The sequence below is a fragment of the Chiloscyllium plagiosum genome, unplaced genomic scaffold (genome assembly GCF_037043375.1).
Source record: "Chiloscyllium plagiosum isolate Xiang-an unplaced genomic scaffold, Cpla_swu_hap1 HiC_scaffold_3, whole genome shotgun sequence".
Lineage (NCBI taxonomy): Eukaryota > Metazoa > Chordata > Chondrichthyes > Orectolobiformes > Hemiscylliidae > Chiloscyllium > Chiloscyllium plagiosum.
In genome coordinates, this window is record NW_028270141.1 from 18,666,301 (window position 1) to 18,684,622 (window position 18,322).

Consider the following 18,322-nt stretch of genomic DNA (forward strand, 5'->3'; position numbering starts at 1 on the left):
GTAAGTTCAATTGGTAATTAGTAAGGCAATTGCAATGTTCCTATTTCTTTCAGGAGGGTTAGAATACAAGAACATGTGCTGCTGTATAAAGCTCTGGTTAAACTTCATTTAGAATATTGTGAGCAGTTTTGGGCTCTGTATCTAATGAAGGATGTGCTGACCTTGGAGGGGGATTCAGAGAAGGTTCACAAGAATGATTATGGCAATGAAGGGCTTATTATGTGAGGAGTGGTTGAGGACTCTGGGTCATTATTTGATGGAGTTTAGAATGATGAGGGGGAATCTCATTGAAGGTAAAGAATACTGAGAGGCCTGGATAGAGTGAACATGGAGAAAATGTTTTCACTGGTAGGAGAGATTGGACCCGAGGGACGACCCTTTAGAATTGGGATGAGGAGGAATTTCTGCAGCCAGAGGAAGGGTGAATCTGTGGAACACATTACCGTAGAAGGCTGTGGAGGCCAAATCAGAAGCAGCTGTTTACTGCCAACTGTACAGTGTTTAATTCCATTTGCAATTCCTCAGAATCTGAAGTAGTCCATGTGCATATTCAGCAAGGCATGAACAAAATTCAGGCTTTACTGAAAACTGAAAAGTAACATTGATGTCCTACGAGTGCAATGACCATCTCCAATGACCAAGAGAGATTCTCACCTTGACATTCAATGGTATTATCATCACTGAAGCCCAGTCATCAAAATTCAGGGTTACCATAAACGCAAACGTAATTAATCTTGTTGTATAAATACTGTGCAAGTTAAAGGGGAACTCAATGGAATGTAACTCATCTCTCAAATCCCTGTAAAGTGTCCATCATCAACAAGACAAATGTCACAAGTGTATGGAGTAATCTTCATTTGTTGGAGAACTGTGGCTCCAGCTACACTCAAGAAATATTCAGGACCAATGAGCTTGCATCCATCAGCCTAAATATTCATTCCCTCCAATACCGACATTATGTACAAGGTGTGCTGCAGCAACTCACAAAGGCTACTTTTGAAAAGCTCTCAAACCCCTATGCTCAATTTTCATTTCCTGCAGCATGTACCTGTGAAGTCTGTGCACAGGGACAACTTCTGGAACTGAAAATCAATACATCAGCATGTCAAATGGCACATACAGACCCTCCAAGAGAAAGATGACATCTACTGTCCAGAAAGACACACAAGAGACTGTAAATATATGGCTTAGTTTGAGGCATTCAGAAGCCTTTAATGATATATTTGTTTCAGTACTTATAATACAATGTTATACTTAACCATTAACTAGCACAGTGTGTAGTGTAACCCTTGTATGTACGAACAGACAGTGGAAAAGTACTGAGTACATCTGACTTGTAAAGATAAGCTGATGTAAACACACAATAGGAATGACTTTTAATAAAGAGCAGTGTATACTGGTGGCCTTGGTAGCGCCTGGGAGAGTGAGGCAGACAGCGGGGGTGTTGCTCCCCTGTGAGTACAGATGCAGGACATGTTTTAAGTTGTGGTAAAAAAAACAAGAACTATTTCGCGCCACCTCCTGCAGAAAGAGGTTACATGGGGTCAGATATCCGGGAATGCGAGAAGGCGGAGAATGGAGTCAGGTCAACAGTCAATCAAGAAGACAACCACACCTCAATGCTTGCACAATGTTCTGTGATTACATGACGTTTTGTACTGTATAAAAGACTGGGTCAGGGGCAGGATAGGGATCAGACTTCGTGAACTGACACACTCTGCTGTTTGTCAGGGACAGAAAGGTCAAGACCCAGAGCTCTGAATGCTTTATCCACTTACTGCTAAAATAAACTTAAAGTGTGAGACCGAATATCTTCTCCTATTGCTTCATTTAAAGAACACACAGGACTTGGCTCACACAAGTAGAGGCACTGTAATTTAAATATGGAGAAATTATTTCCATTGGCAGTAGAATTGCAAACCAAAGAATGAAATTTAAGGTGATTGGAAAAAAGAAACAAAGGCAAATTGAGAATAAGTTGGTAGATTGAGCCAAAGTCCAACAAGACCCAAAAGGAACTCCACTAAGTTCCTCTTCAAGCCGGACACCATTCCTTCATCTTCACTGGGTCAAAACCTAGGAACACACTACTAGAAGCCTGTGGGACTAGCTTCATCACATGAACTGCAAAGGTACAAGAACATAGTTCATCATCTTTTTTAAGGGCAAGTACAGATATGAAATAATGTTGTTTTCCTGTGGTATTAATATCCTGTGGATGAGTAGATAAAATTAGTGTTATAAAGCATGTCTGCCATTAATGCCAACATCAGTGAATAAGTGCCATGCTTGGGTATTTCTCAATAGCATTTTTGGACAGATTCCTTATTTTGATTCTGGTCAGCTGCTGGTTTTCACTTAAGCTCAGAAATGTGACCCTTTAGAGCTTTCAGTGTGACTGATGTTTGGTAAGGTCACATCCTTTCACAATTAAGCATTTCTCATTTACAATCCTATTTCAAGATTAATCCTAATTATTTTACAGTACTTTGTCTTTGCCAGCCTCTCAACTCCCAGTTACATTACTCACATTCTTTTCTGTGAAACTTTAGATGTTCATTAAATCGATGGATTTTACAAAGAACATGCATTCATATTACAATTTTTAAAAACTTCAACTTGACATGACACAATGTAAAAGAAATATGGTTACAAAACACCAACTTCTCCTTATCCTTCACCAATGTAAAACATTTGCAACATAGTTGTCTGTTGGGTATTATAATGTTATGAAGTGTACTGGTGCAGATTAGCCTCCTAATGAGTAAAACATCAAATTTTTAATTTTCATATTTATACATTTGTTCAGGGGATTTGTTGTCTGTTTCTTGATCATTGCATTTTTTCAATGTCACATTTCCTTGTTGACGTTTTGCTACAGTTAAGCAATGTTTAAGTAATTTAAATATGGAGAAATTATTTTCATTGGCAGTAGAATTGCAAACCAAAGAATGAAATTTAAGGTGATTGGAAAAAAGAAACAAAGGCAAATTGAGAATAAGCAATTTATGCAGCAAGTGATTATGTTGGGGAATGTATCTTAAGTGATGGAGGAAATTTCAACTGAGGCCTTCAAAATATCTGGACAATTATCTGAAAAGAAGAAGAGAAAAGAGAAAAAATTATTTTGCAGAGAGCCAGCATAGACACAAGAGGCTGAAAAGTCTTATTCTGTGTTGAAGATATTCTATGATTCTTGAAAGAACTTCCATACTGTAACTCTTTTAAGACAAATGACTGGTTAAAAATGAGATAAATTTTTTTGAGAAGATTTGTAGCTCAGATTGATGGTAAGCATGTAAGTTAGCTCGCTGAGCTTGAAGGTTTGTTTTCAGACATTCCGTCACCATACTAGGTAACATCATCGGTGAGTTTCCAGTGAACTGCTGGTGGTACGTCTCACCTCTCTATTTATAAGATAGGTGTTGTCATTTTCAGTTCTTTTTTTCAAGGGAAGGTAGATAGGATCTAAATTGATGTGTTTATTGATGGAGTTCTGGTTAGAATACAGTGCCTCTAAGAATTCTTAGGCGTGTCTTTGTTTTGCCTGTCCTGGGATGGGTGTGTTGTCCCAGTCAAAGTGGTGCCCTTCTTTGTATGTATGTAAAAAAGTGAGAGTGGGTCCTTTCTTTCCACCCTGGAGGCTCCCTGCCCTCATTCCTGATGAAGGGCTTTTGCCCAAAACACCGATTTTCCTGCTCCTCCGATGCTGCCTGACCTGCTGTGCTTTTCCAGCACCACTCTAATCTAGACGTGTCTTTTAGTGGCCAGTTGGTGTTCAAACCTGGTGGCAAGTTTCCTGCTAGTTTATAACTGTATACTTAAATAAAATGCCGCACAATTTATGAATGACTGTGATGTTAAACCACTTGAGATCAGGAGTGCCATTTGTGAAAGCGTTTGACTACACAAGTTACAATGCATTTCAGTTACTGCCTGGAGTTTTTATACATGCACTTGAGAATCAAGAAGAAATCTCAAGTTTGGGTGAACGACAAGAAATTGACATTCTGGATTAGTGGTGCTGGAAGAGCACAGCAGTTCAGGCAGCATCCGAGGAGCAGAAACTGACATGTCCAGAGTAAAACACCGGAGCGGAACCGAACAGACAAGCAACTCATTCCTTTGCTCACATCCGATACATTCACTCTGCATTCAATACGACAACGTTTCTTTTCCACACCCATTATAGAGAAACCGTGTAGCCGTTGTCACGCTTGCAAAGGACTTCCCCGCTGGACGCGGCTCAGCAGGGCATGGCGGTTTCTTCCCCAGCAGCTGGCGCGCCCGATGCCTCGTTGTTTTCCGATTGTCGCTTCGCGCGCCAGCACCGCCCGCGCCCCCAATGTCCGTTAGGGAGAAGGCGCCTCGCGGGCGGGCGCACGCGCCCTCTCCACATTCCTAACCGCCTTCTGCCCATAAACCGTTCGCTGCGGCCGGTGCTCGGTTTCGCGGAGGGCGGCTGCCGTTTGCTTCGGCAGCATGAGAGCTGCCGGACTTGGTGAGTTGTCCCACGCGGCGTCTTCGCAGTCATCTCAAGCCTGCAAATATATTTCACAGATTTTTAATCAATTTGTTCAGACACCATTCTAGGGCAGGTGGGACTTGCCCAGGCCTTCTAGCCCGGCGGTAACACCCATTAAACATTTCCGGGCTTGCTATTTTTTCCTTCTCTAATCAATCAATGTTATTATACACCTCTGGAGGAGATGGGTCTTGAATCTGAGCCTCCTGGTCCAGGAGGAAGGATGCTACCACTGTGCTACATCAGGTGACCTATCAGGAATCTCTTTGACTATATCCCTATTTTTTTCTTAATATCTGGCCCCATCTCCCATCTATGTGACAGTCTCCTTCTCCCGCAGCACCCCAGCCACCGGGATAAATACCATCCAGCTTCTTTTATTGCTGACCAAAGTATCTGGACTCCAAATGTTAACTTTTCTTTTGCTCTCCACAGATGTTGCCAGACTTGCTGAGTTTTTCCAACACTTCCTGTTTTTGTAGGACACTATCATTACTCCACAAAAGCTGTCCATAAATACTTGTACACTTGTACCAGCTGAAGGATAGAAAGTCCTTTGCTCATGTCCCATCTCAAAAGACTAAATGGTCTGTCCAGAACTTCATTTCTGTGTTTCTCCTAGTGAGATAATGGAGCTCACTTTGGAGAGCAAGTTGTCAATATTGAACAGGGGGCCAAATTCAGGCTGTCTTGTGGTTCGTGTTGATGAGGAGATGGCCCTTGAAAGCACAGGTTCCTCCCACTAATGTAGTGGACCCAAAATTATAAATGGAGCCCGAGTAGATTCTTGCAGGGCTCAGAAGCTGACGATGTGGTCATTCTGTTGTAGAAGTGAATCACCATCTCTGCTGATCTCCCCATGATTTGGAGATGCTGGTGTTGGACTGGGGTGTACAAAGTTAAAAATCACAACACCAGGTTATAGTCCAACAGGTTTAATTGGAAGCTTTGACTATCACCTGCTGAAGGAGCGTCACTCCGAAAGCTTTATCTCAGAGAATTGTCACTGGCCAGGATTTGAAAAATGTGGCCTACCAGTTGGACATTTTATTTTTCCTGCTGTTACTTTGAAACAGAGACAAAAATCTGCAGATGCTGGAATCCAACGTAGACAGACAGGAGGCTGGCAAAACACAGCAAGCCAGGAAGTGGAGAAGTCAATGTTTCGGGCGTAGCTAGGGGAGGAACAGGAATTATTGTAACCTCTTTCAACCTCTTCACACTTTATCCTTACCACCTTGCTTAAGTAGTGGCTCAACGTTAGCCAACCTCCAGTCATCCAGGACCTCGCCTGTAGCTATCCATGATACAAATATCTCTGCAAGAGCCCAGCAGTTTCTTCCCTCGCTTCCCAAAGAGTTCTAGAGTACACTGATCAAGTCCCAGGGATTGATGCATCTTTATACATTAAGACATCTAGCACCACCTCCTCTGTAATATGAACATTTTTCAAGGTACCGCTGTTTATTTCTCCATGTTTTTGATCTTCCATACGCTTCTCCACAGTAAACAGTACTTGTTTAATATCTCCTCCATCTCCTGCGGTTCCACACATAGATGGCCTTGCTGATCTTTAAGGGGCCCCTCTTTCCCTAGTTACCCTTTTTGTCCTTAAAATATTTGTCAAATCTCTTTGGATTCTCCTTAACCCTATTTGTCAAAACTCTCTCATGTCCCTTTTTTTGCCCTCCTGATTTCAAAGAACAAAAACGCACTGGAACATGCCCTTTGGCCCTTCCATATTAAAACTGTCTTCACTTACAGGATCCATAGCCCTCTATTCAATTCCTATTCATGTATTTGTCCAGGTGCTTCTTGAATGCTGCTATTGTGTCCGCTTCCACCACCTCCTCTGGCAACATGTTCCAAGCACTAACCATCTTTGTGTGAAAAACTGGACTGGCACATCTTTTCTAAACTTCCCCCCTCCCAACTTTGCATCTTGAACCTGTGTCCCCTAGTAATTCACCCTTCTACACCAGGGAAAAGCTTCATACTTTCCACCTATCCAGGCTAATCACAATCTTATAAAGTTCTATCAGGTTGTCCTCAACCTCCTGTGTTCCAGTGAAAACAAATCAGTCTATCCAATGTTTTTTTATAACTAAAATCCCCCATAATGGGCAACATCCTGGTAAATCTTTCTATACCCTCTCCAAAGCATCCATATCCTTCTGGTAGAGTGGTGATCAGAACTGTGCACAATATTCCAAGTGTGGCCTAAGTTCTGTAAAGCTGCAGTATAAATTGTCTGTCCTTATACTTAATGCCCCTTCCAATGAAAGCAAACATGCCATAAGCCTTTATCTACCAGCGCTGCTACCTCAGTGATCTGTGGACCTGCGCACCCAGATCCTTCTGCATATCAGTACTCCTAAAGGTTCTGCCATTCACTGTATAATTTCCACTTATACTTGACCTTCCAAAATGCATCACCTCACATTTGTCAGGATTAAACTCCATTAGCCATTTTTTTGCCTATGCCTCCAACCAATCTATATCCTGCTGTATCCTCTGACAATCCTCCTCACTATCCACAACTCCACCAATCTTTGTAGAGTCTGCAAACTTATTAATTAGACCAGCTATGTTTTCCTCCAAATCATTTATGTAGATCACATACAGCAGAGGTCCCTCTTAAGTATATTCCTACTGCTTTTATACTCTTCAAGGGAATCACTCCAATTCTGTTGTCTACCTGACATATGCCTTCTTGTTATTCTTGACCAAAACCTCAATTTCTATGGTCATCCAGCATTCACTACACCTAACAGCTTTGCCCTCTCCACACACCTCCACCCTCCCAGCCCCAAACATAAACATACTATCTGCATTCTCATTATCTCATTTATGAAGGCTTCCCATTTTCCAGCCATCCTTTTACCTGCAAACATCTGCTCCCAGTCAAGTTTTGAAAGTTCTTGCATAATACCATCAAAAATTTGTCTCAGGTTGAGGTTCTGGATGTAGGTTTGCTCACTGAGCTGGAAGGTTTTCAGATGTTTCATCACCATACAACATAACATCCTCAGTGAACCTCCAATGAAACACTGGTGGTGTAGCCCGCTTTCTATTTATATGTTTGGGTTGCCTTGGGTTGGTGATGTCATTTCCTGTGGTGACATCATTTCCAATGGTGATGTCATTTCCTGTTCTTTTTCTCAGGGGGTGGTAATAGACACGAAAATTCCTAGAAGCATGGCATTCCAACCAGAACTCTATCAACAAACACATTGACTTGGATCCCATTTACCATAAATATAAATAGAAAGCGGGCTACACCACCAGTGCTTCATTTGGAGGCTAACTGAAGATGTTACCTACTATGGTGATAAAACGTCTGAAAACGAACCTTCCAGCTCAGTGAGCAAACCTGCATACAAAATTTGCCTTCCTCCAATTTAGAATTTTAACTTTTAAATCCTATCTTTTTCCATCACTATTTTGAAACTTATAGAATTATGGTCATTGGGCCCAAGTGTTCCCCCACTGACACCTCAGCCACCTGCCCTGCCTTATTTTGCAAGAGTAGGTCAAATTTTGCATCTTCTCTGTCAGTACATCCACACACAGGATGAGAAAATTTTCTTAGGCACACTTAACAATTTCTGTCCATCCAAGCCCTTAACACTATGGCAGTACCAGACTATGTTTGGAAAGTTAAAATCCCCTACCATAAGCACCCTATTATTCTTACACATAACTGAGATCTCCTTACAAATTTGTTTCTCAATTTCCCGCTGACTACTGGGGAGACTGTAATACAATCACAATAGGGTGATCATCTCTTTCTTATTTCTCAGTTCTACCCAAATAACTTCTCTAGATGTATTTCCAGGAATATCCTCCCGAAGTATAGCTGTAATGTTACCTCTAATCAAAAACACCACTCCTCCTTCTCTCTCGACCCTCCTTTTGATCCTGCCAGTCCTGTCCATCCCTGAGCCATGTTTCTGTAATTGCTATGATATCCCAGTCCCAAGTTCCCAACCATGCCCTGAGTTAATCTGCCTTAACTGTTGGACCCCTTGTATTGAAAAAAAATGCAGCTTAATTTATCAGTCCTACGTTGTCCTGCCTGCCCTGTCTGTTTGACTTACTCTTTTTTCCCAACTGTATCAGTCTCAGACTAATCACTTTCCTTACTATCTCCTTGGGATTCACCCCCCCCCTCCAACCTTTCTAGTTTAAATCTTCTTGAGCAGTTCTAGCAAATCTCTCCACCAGTATATTAGTCCCCTTCCAGTTCAGGTGCAATCCATCCTCTTACATAGATCACTTCTATCCCAGAAGACATTCCAGTGGTTCAAAATTGTGAATCCTTCTCTCCTGCTCCAGCCACTCAGCCATGCATTCATCTACTCTGTCCTATTATTCCTGCCCTCACTAGCATGTAGCACTGGGAGTAATTCAGATATTACTACCTTCAAGACTGACCTTTTAAATTCCAGCCTAACTTTCTGTATTCTGTCCTCAGAATCTCATCTTTTTTTACTTCTACACTCTACAGTGTATGGAATGACCTCCTGCTGATCCTGTTCCCCTTTGAGAATATTCTACACCCTCTCCGAGATATCTTTGATACTGGCTCCAGGGAGGCAACATACCATTCTGTGCCTCTAACAAGAAAGTCCCCATTACAGTCGATCGCTTGGAACCTGGCGTACCCCTAGTTACATTAGAGCCAGTCTTGGTACCAGAAACCTGGCTGCTCATGCTACATTCCCCTGAGAGTTCATCACCCCCTACATTTTCCAGAACAGCATACTTGTTTGAGATGGGGATAGCCAAGAAGACTCCTGCTGCCTCTGCTACCTTTCCTGGAGATCACCCATCTACCTGACTGTATCTTTGGTTTATACCCCTCCCTGCAACTCCCATCCATCACACCCCCTAGCTCCTCATTGCCTCTAACTAGCACTTTAACTGGTCCATGCGATCCAATAGGATTTGCAACCGAACACGCTCCCTGCAGACATAATCATCATAAACATGGAAACTCTCCTTAATCTTCCATCTCCAACAAGAAGAGAACATCACTCTACTAAAGGACATCTTTGCACCTTAACAATTTACAGGCCCAGCAAATAGCACAGTCTTTCTGCTCTAAAAACACTGCACCTATGTTATTATATTTTTAAAGTTTAATTAAGAGATAGATCTCATTAACAACATTTTTTAAAGAACCCACTCTACTTGGTATTGTAGATTTACAAAAGAACACCAGCAAAGTAACACTTTAAAAAACTACTTAGCTGCTCCCTGCTGTGTACACCCACACACAAGTTTCTCCAAGTTCAGCTGTGAATTTTGCTGTTTGTTAGAATGAACTCTGATGTCCAAAGATACTTGAAAACAGACAGCAAAGGCCGCAGCTGTGCAGGCTATGATTGGGTCAGACAGTAGTATGGGTTTCTTTCACCATTTGAATCACTGCCCATGTGGTCATTGCCCTTTGTCTGTCTTCTTCCTTTTTAAAGTGCTATTGCTGTGCTATTTTTTTCCCCCAAAGTTCCAAAACGATGTAACAGCTTATAAAACAGCAAATACTGCTCCTAGAATTTGAGGAAATCGGCTCCAACACTGAAAATACCTGAAAAAAGGAGCAGCTCTTTCAGCCACAAATTTATCCTATACTCCATCTTGGTCTGTTCAGTTGTATTCATTCAGAGGGAAACAGATTTATTTTTGTATAACATACCTTTCATTGTCTTAAGTATTTAATATCAGTGACCTGTAATCCTTAATTTTGTACACTGTAGTTCCCCGTATTTTTGTTTTTTTTGTTAGACCAATTTATGTTGCTTCATTTTCCACCTTGTTTAATAACGTCTGTCTAAGTGATGATACAACACAGCTTTGCACAGGTTTTTCTATACAAAAATAGAAAGAATGTACTACGTGTTGAAACATTTAATAGTCTCCAATCCATAGAACTATGGAAGTAATAATAAACTAATATAATAGCTTCAAGAACAAATGAACGTTTCAACTTTCTCACAAATGACCGAGCCAACGCTGCTACCAGGCATTTTATTTGCACAGAGAACCTCCATCTAGTAGTACATGATCAGTATTTCCCTTATAACATACTGTTTGGCAGACTCATAGTTAAGGTCAGAATATGCAGGATCAAATTTCATTTAGTAGAATGGATAGCAAACTACAGAACAGAAAATAGTTGAATGGATAAAGTCTGTTTCAAGTGAGTAGTTAGTTACTCAGAAGATATGAAACAGTTTTTCACATCAGTTGGTTTTGGATTCATTGATGTTCACATTTATCTAAATGATTTGGATTGAAGAAGCAGAAATACAATTTTAATCTTTGTAGGTGACACCAACTTATGAAATATAATTAATATAGAAATGGATTGTGATTTAAAATACAGTAAGACAGTAATATATGTGCAGAATACATGTATAATTGGGAACTATACTTCAATATAGATAAGTGTGTGTTGAAACAGGTGTGTTGATCCTTGGAAAACAGGTGCTTAAATGGATAAAGGGATATGGAGAGTAGGTAATTTAGTTGTATACCACAAGGGATCACAGGCATCTCTGTCTATTAAAGACAATTGGTTTTATATATAATATATTGAAGAGTACCATTTGACATCAAGCTTGGGCAGACACAGAGGCAGTTCCCAGCTCTACCTTAGCCAGAATAAGAATGAGCTGCACAGTGGCTCATTGATTAGCACTGCTGCCTCACAATGCCAGGGACCTGGGTTCAATCCCAGCCTCGGGAAACTGTCTGTGTAGAGTTTGCACATTCTACCCTTGTCTGCGTGGGTTTCCTCCACAATCCAAAGATGTGCAGGTCAGGTGAATTGGTCATGCTAAATTGCCCGTAGTGTTTGGTGCATCAGTCAGGGGTAAATATAGGGTCGGGGAATGGGCCTGGGTGGGTTACTGTTCGGAGGGTCGGTGTGGACTTTTTGGGCCAAATGGCTTGTTTCCATACTGTAGGGAATCTAATTGAACTGTTATTATTCTGAATTACATGCTAGCTATCTTGCCAACTGAGCTATCCAGTTCCCATGATCTGAAAGTAAAAATACACAAAATAGTAAAAAGAGATTGGTTTTCAAAACAAAAGCAAAAAAAAACAACAATGGAGTTAATTTCCCAAAGGAGAGCAAGTTAAGAAGTCGAGTAGATATGTTAAACTTGCACTTAACGTCTTGGTTAACCACATGGGAGTCCTGTGAATAGTTCGGTGAAAATATCAATAAAATTTACAAAGATTATACCAGAACTAAATCTTGTTTTTTTTTCTAGATATGAGAAAATGGAGGATGACTTAATTAAATAAGGAAAGGTTTCAGAGGTTAGACATGGTGAAGATGTTTCCACTTGTGAGGTGACCAGTACAGGACACCATAAATATAAAATAGAAATCAATTCACGAAATTTGGGAGAAAACCTTCCTCAGAAAGCAATTAGTATATCGAACCTCCTTATATTTTTGTTCACCCATAAGATAGTGAGCATTGCTTCCAAGGCCAGCATTCACTCTCCATTTGTAAAAAACCTTTGGTAAGGCAGTGAGCTGCCTTCTTGAACCATTACAGCCCTTGTGTTGACTGACTCCTACAGTGCTGTTAGGTCGGGGATTTCAGGGTTTTGAGCCAATGATGTTGAAGGAATAATATTATACTTGGAATTCAGGATGTTGTTTGATTTGAAGGGTAACTTCCTAATGGTGTTGTTCCAATCTATTTGCTGCTGTTTGCGTTTTAGGTGGCAAAGTTTACAATATGTTGTTGCATTTCATCTGATAGATGGGTGACTCAGCATGTGGTTTTCCAGCAATGGGAGTTTGAATGTTTAAAGTGATGGAAAATATGCTGATCAAGTAGTCTTCTTTTTACTGGATGGAGTTGAGCTTCTTGAGTGTTCGTAGGGCTGCACTCGTTCAGGTGAATAAAGATTATGGCAGCAAAATTCTCAATTGTGCGCTGTAAGCTAGAAAGATTCTGGGAAGGCGGAAGGTGGGTACTCACTGATTTCAGAGTACCAGCTTCTAACTTGCTCATAATCATAGTATTTATGTTGGTGGCTCAGTTACATTTCTGAACAATGGTAACCCCTATGATGGTGGTACTAGATCATTGATGGCAATGCTATTAAGTGTCAAGAGGAAGTCATTAGACTCTATCTTGTTTAAAATTGACCCCAAGATGAACTTCAACCATATATTTGGGTCATCTCTTGAGATCTCCTAATACCATCTGTAATCTTGCCTGGCTTCACTATTTTCCTAGTTTGTCTGCTGTTAAAATCCCCATCTACATTATTCTTGCCTCTCAACATGAATATTCCAACTGGACTCCCACATTTCACCCTTTGTAAAGCATAGTACATTACAGCACAGTACAGGCCCTTCGGCCCTCGATGTGCGCCGACCTGTGGAACCAATCTGAAGCCCATCTAACCTACACTATTCCATTCTCCTCCATCTTATCTCTCCACTCTGCAGGCACCCTGCCTCTATTCTTGATGAAGGGCTTTTGCCTGAAATGTCGATTTTCCTGCTCCTCGGATGCTGCCTGACCTGCTGTGCTTTTCCAGCACCACAATAATCAAGACCCCCATTCTCCTCCATATCCCTATCCAATGATCATTTATGTGCCCTTAAAGTTGGCAAGTCTACTACTGTTGCAGGCAGTGCTTTCCATGCCCTACTACTCTCCAAGTAAAGAAACTACCTCTGAAGTCTGTCCTATATCTATCATCCCCCAATTTAAAACTATGTCCTCTCATGCTAGCCATCGCCATCAGAGGAAAAAGGCTCTCACTGTCCATTGTATCTAACCCTCTGATTATCTTTTATGTCTCAATTAAGTCACCTCTCAACCACCTCTCTAATGAAAACAGCCTTTACAACAACTTAAGCTCTCCTGCCCATGTCTTAACTCACACCAAGCTTTGTTTAACTATCGCTCTGTTCACACTGACTTGCGTTAGCTCTCGTTCAAGCAATATCTTGATTTTAATATTTTTATTCTGGGTTTCAAATCCTTCCCTGGCCTTGCTCCTCCCTATATTTATAGTATACTCTTGTCCCACACTTCTTCAGGAGGTGGCTCTTCTGCACCCTCAATTTAATTGTTCCACATTGGATGCCAGTCATCTAAGCACTAGAATTTCTTCCCTACTCCAGTTTACCTCTTTTGTGCTTTTAAGACTCAGTTAAAACTACTTCTTTGATCAAGTTTATGGTCATCTTACTTGATAACTGTTGTGTCTTGTTGTCATATTTTATTGCATTATATTCCTGGTAGTTCATTGGGATGCATTATAAACATTAAAGGAGCTCTTAGTTTAAGGCTATAGCCTGATATTTATGCAGCATTAATATCATTTATAAGCCCAAACCTGAATTGCTTGCTGCATGCATGTGTGGAACACTACATTATCTGAGAAATGGTATATAGAAATGAACAAAATCCAATCAGCTAACATTCCCACTTCTGACATTATAATGGAGGAAAAGTCATTGATAAAAGTGGTTGAACCTATGACATTGCCCTGAGGAATTCCTCCAATGATCTCCCAGAGTGGAGGTGATTGGCCTTCATTAACTACAACCATCTTCCTTTGTGCTGGTATGTCTCCAACCATGGTGAGTTTTCCCATTTTTTTCATTGATCAAATTTGCTTGAACTCTTAGGCCAACCCTTGTTCAAGGGTATTTCTTGATGTTAAAGGCAGTCATTCACAACTTATTTCTAGAATTCTGCTGTTTAATCCATACATACACCAAAACTGTAATGAATCTGGAGCCAAACTTAGCATTGATGAGCAGGATTCTTGGCTGATGAAATGGTTAGTAATCAGTGTACAGCTTCCTTATTCATATTTGATCTGGTGGCATGGGATTTTGCAGAGTCCATGTTGAAAACTGCTAAGGGCACACCCTGTCAATTATTTATCACTGTCACCAGCTTAACTAGTTGGTTCTCTGTCTTTTCAACACATAGGCACATACTAGGCAATGGTGATGGAGGCATCAAGAGTGTTGGCTGAAAAGTATGGTTCTGTGAACATATTTTTGTCAGGTTGTTGCTTGACTAGCCTCTGGAACAGCTTTTCAAATTTGACACCAATACCCCACTGTTGGAGGAGAAGATTTTGTAATGTTGACTGGAAGATTTTGTCTTTGTTGGACCAATGGTGAGAGGTCTGTCTGGCTTTGTCCTTACAAAGTTTTCATATCATACTACTTCAGAGGGCCATTGACTGTGGTCCATATTGTATGCCTGAAGTCACAGACTGATGAGGATAATACATTTTCTTTCCTAAAGGGCATTACATGATCAGGTTAGAGGCTGCTGAGTGTAGTCTCTAATAGTAACCCTTTCAGAGCCATTATGTTATACATCAATCGTGACTTTCAAAGAACAGTACCGATTTGCTCTTTTAATGTGGTGAAAGATCAGAAAACGTTTGGCACTGGTTTACAATTAGGTGATTTTGGTAAATGCTTCAGAAGGTCAGTTCAGTGTCAACTAGGATAATTTAGCCTCAGACAATGGGCAGGGAGAGAAGTGGAGTTGGTGGGTGGGAAGTGTTTATGGGGTGGAATGAAGTCAATGGCTCAGTCTACAAAGAATTTTATTGAGATATTCAGCAACAAGAATTGTACGTAATTGTCTTCCCAGATTACTGTCAGCAGAGGGAGAGATGCTGGGTAATCTGGTGCAAGGGCACCTGTAACTGCCATGGAATATATATTTTCCTTTAATCAACAAAATTCACCCTAGAACATATATTGTGGAGTTTTAAGACAAGCTAGTATAGAAGTGGGATATTTGCATCCATTTTCCTAACTCAGCTAATTACTATAACTACAGGTTTGAATGGGCAAAGGGAGCACTCTAGTGGTGTAACTAAAACATTCACTGTACATGAACATTTTAAGTTTTGAAAACAATGTAAGGGAATTGTTTTAACCAGGTACATTCTGAAAGGATTTGAAAAGTCTTAACATTTCTCTAATTTAAGCTTTTGGGGGATAATAATTCATTTGTCTAGTGCCACTTGTGTATATTTAATTGCCTCAGAGCAGACAGTGCATAGTTAGCTGTCTGCACAGCAGAATAAATGTATTTCAACAAATAAGAAAAATTCTAAGGGACAGACCCCTTATCGGTGATGAACCAAAAAGTAAAAATGATGTCAAACTCAAAGAGTAGATATATAATTCTGCAACGATAGGTGGCAGGTCAGAAGGTTGGACAGAATGTAAAAAACAGCAAAGAATTACCAAAATACTTAAGGAGGGAAAAGTTAATATATGAGAGAAAGTTAGCCAAAAATATAAAAACAAGAACAGTTTCTTCAGATATTTAAAAACAAATTAACAAAGTAAGTCTTGGTCCTATAGAAAATGATTCTGGGTAATTAGTAATGAAAGATAGGACTGGCCAGTGAATTGAACAGATATATTGAAATGTTTTCACTGGAGAGGACTTAAGTTGTATTCATAAAAAGCTGGAAATCAGAAATTGAAAGGGAGGGAGGAACCTGAGAAAAGTGCAATTATCAGAGAAGTGATATTGAGTAAATTGAATATGCAAATACATTCTTGATCTGAGCAATATCCAGGCTGACTAAGCAAATAACATAGATGCCACACAAGTGACAGACAATGACCGTCTCCAAGTAGAAAGAATCTGACTGTTGCCTCTTGACATATGGGGGCATTAGCATAATTGAATCTCCCAGTATCAAGAACCTGGGGGCTACTATTAACCACGCAGTCAACTGGACTAGCCGTTTAAATATGATCACAAACAAAAACAGAAATTGCTGGAAAACCTCATCAGGTCTGGCAACATCTGCGGAAAGAAATCAGTTAACAGTTCAGGTCTGGGGACTCTTCTTTAGAACTGATGGTTGCGAGGAGAAAGTTGTTTTTTATGCAGAAGATAGGGTTGGAGGAGGGATGAAGGAATAAATGCTCAGTGGAGATAAAGACAAAGAGAGAGAAGAACAGTTGGAAAGACAAAGGCATGGATGACGGTCAGCCTAAGACAGAGGTGGGGAACCTTTTCATGTTGGAAAATCGCATTATGTTAATTGTAATCTAATAAGGCCACATCCAAGAAACTTCAATTATATATTCTTCAAAAATCACATTATTTTGTAAAAATCTAACTACTATGTACTAACTAACTAAAAAAAATGAAAAAAAATGTTAATTCTAAAGTTAACTAACCTTTTAATGACTTTGTTGTGACTGCTTTTTGTAGGAAAGCATTTGAATATTTGGTTGCAGCATGCAGGTCTGCAGTTTTAGCTGATCCTCTAGATGGGTATCTGTCATTTGTGACCTTAAGGGTGTCTTGATTTTGGTTAAGTAGGAGAATGTAGATTCGCAGCAATAAGTGGTTGGAAAGCAAGAAAGCATTTTTCGTGCATGTTGCCGAAGGCATGGGTATTCTATTGCATTTTTCCATATTTCAATCGGATCTTTCTTAGCGTCAAATAAGGACTTTAAAATGTCATCTTCTGAGAGCTCAATCAATTCAATCTGTAGTTCTTTAGGAGCCTTATGACTTACCTAGTTTTTAATTGTGGCGGTCAGTCTGTGAGGATTATTTCACTGAATTTTCTTTTAATCTCTGGTATTTTAAATACATTCATTTTAAGATTAAAATAAAAATAATAAAGGACGAAAAAACATATTAATAAAAAATAAAAGATTTGTTCTGCAAAATTTGGATTCATTCAAAAGGCCACACACAATGGCCGAGATGGAGTATATAATAACAAGACCTGGTGTGTGGGGCTTGGGGTAAGGACATGGGAGAAGGTGCCTCTAGCCCTAAAATTGTTGAACTCAGTTTGAGTCCAGAAGGCTGTAGAGCTCTCAAGTGGAAAATGAGGTGCTGTTCTTCCATCTTGTGCTGAGCTTCACTGGAGCACTTGCAGCAAGCCTGTGACAGAGATGTTGGCTAGGGAACAAGGTGGTGTGTTAAAGTGGCAGGCAACTGGAAGCTCAGGGTCTTTTTTGTAGACAGGACATAGGTGTTCCACAAAGCAATCAACCACTCTATGCTTAATTTCCCCAAAGTACAGGATACCACATTATGAGCAGTGAATGCAGTAGACTAGATTGAGGGAAATGCAGGTAAAGCACAGCCTCACCTGGAATGTGTGTTTGGGCCCTTGGATACTGAGGAAAAAGGAAATAAATGGGGAGATGTTACACATGCAGTTGCAGGGAAAGATACTGTGGGCCTTTGGGAAGCTGGTTGAAGAGAAGAAGAATGGACCAGGGTGTCCCAGAGGGAATAATCTTTGCAGAAGGCTGACAAGGGAAGGGAGAGGAATGTGTGTCTTATAGTAGCATCTTTCTGGAGGTGGCAGAAATGGCGACTAATGATCTTCTGGATGTGGATACTGGTGGGATGGTAGGTGAGGACAAGGGTAACTCTTGTTGTGGGAAGGAAGAGAGGGGGTGAGGGCTGAAGTGTGGGAGAAGGGTTGGACCCAGCTGAGGGCCCTGTCAACCATGGTGTTGGGAGATTCTTGGTTGATGAAGAAGGTGGATATTTCAGAGGCCCACATTTGAAGGGTTTGCATCATCAGAACAAATGCAAAAGAGACAGAGGACCTGAGAGAATGGAATAGTGTCTTTACAGGAGACAAAAAAATGGTGACTAGAAGAACAGGTCAGAAAGTAGAAATCCTGCAGTGAGTAACTTGTCCACCATCTACAAGTTTGCGTCAGGAGACTGATGGAATACACCACTTACTAGAAGAATGCAGTTCCAACAAC

General features: G+C 40.6%; 1 protein-coding gene across 1 annotated transcript in view; it reads left to right on the top strand.

Moving 5' to 3' along the window:
- Positions 1-4,443: 4,443 nt before the first annotated feature.
- Positions 4,444-18,322, top strand: part of LOC122541222 (protein disulfide-isomerase A6-like) — an 80,223-nt gene continuing 66,344 nt past the window's right edge. The window contains exon 1 of the mRNA XM_043677862.2: positions 4,444-4,501. Coding sequence (XP_043533797.1) covers positions 4,483-4,501 — 19 coding nt within the window. The 5' untranslated portion in view covers positions 4,444-4,482. The remainder of the gene's footprint in view (positions 4,502-18,322) is intronic.